This window comes from Olea europaea, chromosome 1 (genome assembly GCF_002742605.1).
Source record: "Olea europaea var. sylvestris chromosome 1, O_europaea_v1, whole genome shotgun sequence".
Lineage (NCBI taxonomy): Eukaryota > Viridiplantae > Streptophyta > Magnoliopsida > Lamiales > Oleaceae > Olea > Olea europaea.
Genome location: NC_036237.1, coordinates 9,377,697 through 9,384,315, shown reverse-complemented (window position 1 = coordinate 9,384,315; position 6,619 = coordinate 9,377,697). Strand labels below are relative to the sequence as shown.

The window sequence follows — 6,619 nt, the reverse complement described above, 5'->3', positions numbered from 1 at the left end:
TTTCATTGCAACGAATTTCTGTACTATTGTAAAAATTTTGTAGCTCAAAGAGAGGATTCTTATTTCGAATGTTAGGTGGTATATGATTTAGCTCACTAAATATAAAATATTTTAGCAAATTCTCATTCTTTAGTTTTATATTCATGTGAAGGGAAGGACTACAAATGAAATGGTTATCAAAAAGGGTCATTGTTCAATAAGAACAGAAAGTGTTTATATTGCTAATAGAAGAAAGTTTGGAAAGCACATTCAATTGATAAAATTTTACTGTGAGTGACAGCTAAAATGAAACCCCATTGGGGGCTGAGGCCCTAACCCTTTCTTGTAAGATTCGTTTCAAGAAACTAAAATTAGAACCGTCCGGTGAGATCTTTGTATATTTGCTGTCTCTTTACTTCTAGACACGTAAGCTTCTCTTTTTTTTTGTATACTTAATACACTGTCTGTGGTGCTGGTGCATGATTTTTGTTGTCTTTTAGGATGTTATAATTGGTGGGTTATGTGAAAATATTACAACTACAGTGCTAGTGGAGTGGCCCTCCACTCTGCCCTTTCTTCATCCTCTGCCTCTTAATAAGTAGGTCATTTTTGTCTTTTGAAATAATTCGTTTTAGCTATAGAGTATTTTTAATTTGAGTTTCTAATCTTTTAAGACTTTTAAGAATTAAAGAAATTAAATGATTTAAAAAATTAAAGAAAAAAAAAAAAGGAATTGCAAGCAAAAATAGAAAAAACAAAAAAAGGTTATTATAAAGTTTTTTAATTAAATTGAATTAATTAAAATTTAAAATAAATATTAATTAACTAAAATTGAACTAATTACGTTCTATCATAAAGCGAAAAAAATTAAAAAGAATTTTAAGTCAAAATTTTTTTTTCCACTTCTAATGTGAAGAAAAAAGAAATTTTAAAACAATTTTCAAAAAATCTATAAGAAAAACAAAACAAAGTTACAAAAATTAAATAAAAAATATATAATTATTATCAAAATAAAATTGAAAAAATTAAGTTTAATCGTAGAGATAAAAAAATTATTTATAATATGAAATAAAAATAAGAAAAAAAAATTCTCTTCTCTACCCACCAAGAGTTTTTTCTTCGTGATAGGAAAGATTCAGGAGACAAACTCTCCTTTTGAAAGGAGAGTGAATTCTGCTTAATTTTTTTTTATTTTTTTTGTTATAATAAAATTTTAATTAAATAAATATTTATATATTCTTTATTTAATTCTCGTAACTTTCTTTTGTTTAATTAGTTTTGTTTTATTATTTTTTTAAAAATAATTTTAGAATTTCTTTTTTCTTCATATTATAAATAATTTATTGTTCGATTTAAAATTCTTTTTGTTTTGCCATTTTTTAAATTTTAATTAAATAAAATTTATTTTTAATTATTTCAATTTAATTTAAAAACTTTATAATAGCCTTTTTTTTTGTCTGCAATTCTTTTTTTTTTTGGTTCTTTAATTTTGTTAAATTATTTAATTTTTTTATTAGTATTTGTGTAAAATGATAGTTATAATTTGATTCGCTTAATTTTTTGAGATTTTGCTTCACTCCATTATCTCTTGTACAAATTAAAGAAAAAAAAAGAGAATTGCAAGTAAAAAAATTATTATAAAGTTTTTTAATTAAATTAAAATAATTAAAATTGAAAATAAATATTATTTAACTAAAATTTAACAAATTACGTTCTATCATAAAACGGAAAAAACTAGAAAGAATTTTAAATTGAACAAAAAATTATTCACTTATAATATGTAGAAAAAAGAAATTTTAAAACAATTTTCAAAAAATGTATAAGAAAAACAAAACAAAGTTACAAAAATTAAATAAGGAATATTTAAATATTATTTAATTTCGATTGATAAAATTAAGTTTAATTATAAAGAGAAAATAATTTTAAAGAATTTTAAATCCAAAAAATTATTTATGATATGAAATAAAAAAAATTTAAAAAAATTAATAAGAAAAAAAAATTCTCTCCGTAACCGTCTCACAGAAAGTTTCTCTCTAAAGGAGAATCTCTCCTTTGAAAAGGAAGGTTCACTCCTTTGAAATGAGAGTGACTCTCCATCCACGAGAGAAATTTCTCCATATTTCTTTTCAATTAAAAATTCTGTTTGATTCTTTTTTGTTATGATAAAATTTAATTTTTTCAATTCTAATTAAATAATATTTATATATTCTTTATTTATTTCTCGTAACTTTCTTTGTTTAATTTTTTTATTATATATTTTTTAGAAATTATTTTAAAATTTATTTTTTCTTCATATTGTAAATAATTTATTGTTCGATTTAAAATTCTTTTCATTTTATGATAGAATGTAATTATTTTATTTTTAATTAAATAAAATTTATTTTAAATTTTAATTATTTCAATTTAATTAAAAAATTATAATAAATTTTTATTTTTTATTTTTTGCTTGCAATTCTTTTTTTTATTCTTTAATTTATTAAATCATTTAGTTTTTTTTATTAGTATTGGTGTAAAATAATAGTTACAATTTGGTTCGCTTAATTTTTTTGAGATTTTTCTATTTCATCATTTCTTGTTCAATGTTCTAACATTTGAATTTTTGCAAAATAGAATACCATCTAGATGCGGAGTTTAGTAGGATAATCTTTAAGATTGTGATTCTCAATTTTAGTCATTATCTTGTTTATTCTATTTTTGGGAAAAAAAATTGTCTCAAACATTAAGTTAAGGAATGAATATAACATAGATCAAGATTTAATTATTATTAATTAAATAATCAATATTTTCTAGAATTATAGATAAGATATATTCAATCATTTATCATATAAATGGAATAAATCGACGTCGTTTTACCATTCAACGAAGGAAAACTATATCGTTTTGTACTGCAAATGTAGGTAAAAATGAGGAAAAAAACAAATAAAGAAAAACGTAAAAGAAATCTTCGTGCATCCTATGATAATGCAATGAACCAAACAATTGGATTTCACCAAACATTTAGGCCATCTTCAACGCTGCACTAAATTTTACACCAAACTAAAATTCATCTCCAACCATTATACCAAAATTTGCACCAAATGAACATTGTTTAACCATTCCTTTTTTATTCTTAATAATTTATTTATTTGAAATATTATTTATGTTAATTGTTTTATAAATACATAAATTACTAAATAAATACGGAAAATATTAAATTCATTAATAAATATAAAAAAACATAGTGCAATTAATAAAAATACTACAACAATGAAAATATTAAATCTTTCCATTAAAAAATAGTGCAATGCATTTTGAATTAGGATATTACGATATTACGAAGTGGAAATGTTATTGCAATTTAATTCTCGGAATTCATATCGTTTCCTTTTAATAAAATTAGATTATCGTATCATTTTAACTTTAAGAAATAATCGTGTTTATTATATTTTAATTTTTTTCTTCTTTTAATTAATTAATTAATTATTTATTTTTATATTTCAAATTTATTTCAAATGCAAATAGTAATATTAATAATTTATTGTATTAAAAAATATAGCACAAATGACACAAATACCTTTAATAAATTTATTTGGAAAAGGAAAAGCAAGGGGCAAAAATGATATTATACACTTTGCATGGTGTAACACTATTCACTTTGCACCAAAATGGTAAAAAGTTTGGTGTCACATTGGAGAAAATTTACACCGAAATTTGGTACATTTTGGTGAAATGGTGCATACATTAGAGATGGCCTTAGAATTTTCAAAAAGTTTTGAAAATTCTAGAATTTTGATGCTAATAAAAATATAATAAATACAAAACTCGTGCAACGCATGTGGCAAAGACAAGTTATCATAAAACGTACGATCTTTGGTGAACTTGTGTTGGATATAAACAGATTATTCAACCTAAATTATAATAATGGTTTTTTTAGGTATATACCAATTTTTCTAGTATTTGCTTTATTCTGGAATTTTTTTATAAATTCAAAATTATGTAATTAGTACATGAGATTAACATGAAAATTGTAATGCTTTTTCTATCACCTATATTGGTAATCGCAATGATAACAAAAGCTATCTTTGTCAGCCCTTCGATTATGCAAATTTGATCCCGAATTAACTCTCAATTACAAATTCAAATTCCAAAATTTTCAAAAATTCTCAACTATTAGCAGCAACACACGTTAACTACTTGGCCAAAAAAATATATAACTCTTGCCAACAACCAGCAATAAAATATACACAGCTTATGATTAACAATTAAGTGTCAACCATCACAAATTAATATCTTTCATTAACGGTTATGTAGTGAAACGAAAGACAAAGGCTCTGTATCTTTATGGATTATTGTGATTTGGTCCCTTAGATATTGGATGTTTCCGTTATCCTTATGATTATTCTGCATGATTAATTAATAAAGGAAAAAATATTAATTACAATAAACATAAAAGATCAAAAGTATTTATGCATTAAAAAATTAGATCCATCATAATTGAATACTCTAGAAAAAAATACATTCTTAAACAGTGATTTGACATTATTTCAACCCACATTTTTCAATAAAATAATATTACACGCAAATGCAAAACTTTTCTTTAGTTTTTAACTATATATTTTCCATCAATATACTATTCAAAAATACATTTTTATAAAAATAATGTGGTTCAAACAAGGGCTTAATACGATTCACAGCTTATCATCACTTAAATTTTAATTTAAGCATTTCCAAGAAGGCTCCAACAAGTAAACTTTGGTCCTTAAAATATAAGGAAAACTGAAGAATGTCAATACAACAAGCTGTGATAATATTAAATTAAAGAATTCAACTAATGAGCCTTTTTTTAATATATTGTGTACCAATAACACGAGGCTTACCTTGAGACCTTGCAAGTTTATCTAGGTTAGGTATATAATTAATTATTATTTTGATTCTACGAAAACTATTGAGGGACCGTGGCTAAAGTAAGAGAGTTGTTTCAAGCTTCAACATCATACAAATGTTGACAAAAATGGAATAGGTATTTATGAATTATCGTCTCTGATTGGCACCAGACATTTCCATTATTAATCCGCTGTATTTGTATAGCAGAATTCCAACCAAGTACATTACTATGTTGATCATAACTAAAAGCTTAATATATTACTGAACATTTATTTATTTAACTTATGCATTACAGATTCACAGAACAGAACAGACCAAAAAAAAAAAAAAAAAAAAAAAAAAAAAAAAAAAANAAAAAAAAAAAAAAAAAAAAAAAAAAAAAAAAAAAAAAAAAAAAAAAAAAAAAAAAAAAAAGGAGGAAGAAGAGGAGATTTATATATGCATTGCATCATAGTCTATGTTGAATTCACCAGTAAAAAGTTCAGCAAATCCACTTTCTGATTTCTGATGCTCAAACTTGAACTGTTCTTCAAACATGTCATTAATAGATCTGTTTAACTTTGGCTGCACTTCACCAGCATACGTTTCGTCATTGAGCAGCAAATCATGCATGAAAAAATCTTGAGAATTTGACCCATTGTTCTCTAAAGCATCTGGAGGGCTGTCTGAATCCCAGCCAAGAAACTGATCGAATTGGAGCCACTCGGCAAATAGAATTCTTGGTAAATTGCTTTTCTGTGCACAAGAATCCACTAATGGTCCTTCAATATGTTCAAATGATTCCAAACTCGACTTCAGGGAAGAAGAATCGGTGTGTAAATTCATGCATTCAGCTTTTCCTTGGCCTTCAGTTTCACCCATTTTTGCCACCTTTTTCTTTAGATAAGAATGCCAATAGTTTTTAACTTCATTATCTGTTCGTCCAGGCAGCTTATGTGCTATCTGACACCACCTGCACAAAACACACTGTTCTTTTATGGTCTATTCAGCTACAGTTATGCCATAAAAAAGTCACTTAGTGCTTAAAGAGTAAATAAAAAGTTGACGTAAGAGTCAATAATTCATTTTAATTTAATATTTTATGAGAAATATAATTTTTATCAACTTTTTAACTATAGATTTTATCAAATTTTATCAAAATCAACTAAGACTGTTATCAAAAGTTTATCAAATAATCCTTTAGTCACGATTAATTATGAGTAACTTATTTTTTTTCTTACTTGTTGCCTAATGTTTTATGAAGACTGAGGACAATCTCTTCCTCGTCTTGGCTAAACATTCCTCGTTTTAATCCTGGTCTTAAATAGTTTAGCCACCTTAACCGACAGCTCTTGCCATTCCTGTGTAAACCTGAAACAGATCAAATGAAATGAAAACAAATATTTTTTGTATTTGTAAATGTTCGATATAAGAAAATTATTTACTTTTATATTAAAGTAAATATTATTTCTGAAACTAATTTTTTATATTTAAGGTAACTTTTAATTTTTTGAGCTTGATTGTGAAGTCTTTTGAAGTAGATAGAACTAAATGATAAGTGAATAGAACTTTTAAATCCTACAAAATTAGATATATATATATTTTTTATCGTTATTAAACCGGTTATAAGCTCTAGTCTAATATATATATCAGAGCATATATTTTAACAGAAAATTCTTAGTCATTGACTTCTAGAAGTTATCCTACCAGTTCCAAAATATTCATTCCAATATATATATATATATATATATATATATATATATATATATATATATATATATATATATATACACACACA

At 24.2% G+C, this 6,619-nt stretch overlaps 1 protein-coding gene across 1 annotated transcript in view; it reads right to left on the bottom strand.

Moving 5' to 3' along the window:
- Window positions 1-5,274: 5,274 nt before the first annotated feature.
- Window positions 5,275-6,619, bottom strand: part of LOC111403946 (transcription factor LAF1-like) — a 7,267-nt gene continuing 5,922 nt past the window's right edge. The window contains exons 2-3 of the mRNA XM_023032635.1: window positions 6,063-6,192; window positions 5,275-5,794 (exon numbers count right to left, since the gene is read on the bottom strand). Of these exons, the coding sequence (XP_022888403.1) occupies window positions 5,275-5,794; window positions 6,063-6,192 (650 nt within the window). The remainder of the gene's footprint in view (window positions 5,795-6,062; window positions 6,193-6,619) is intronic.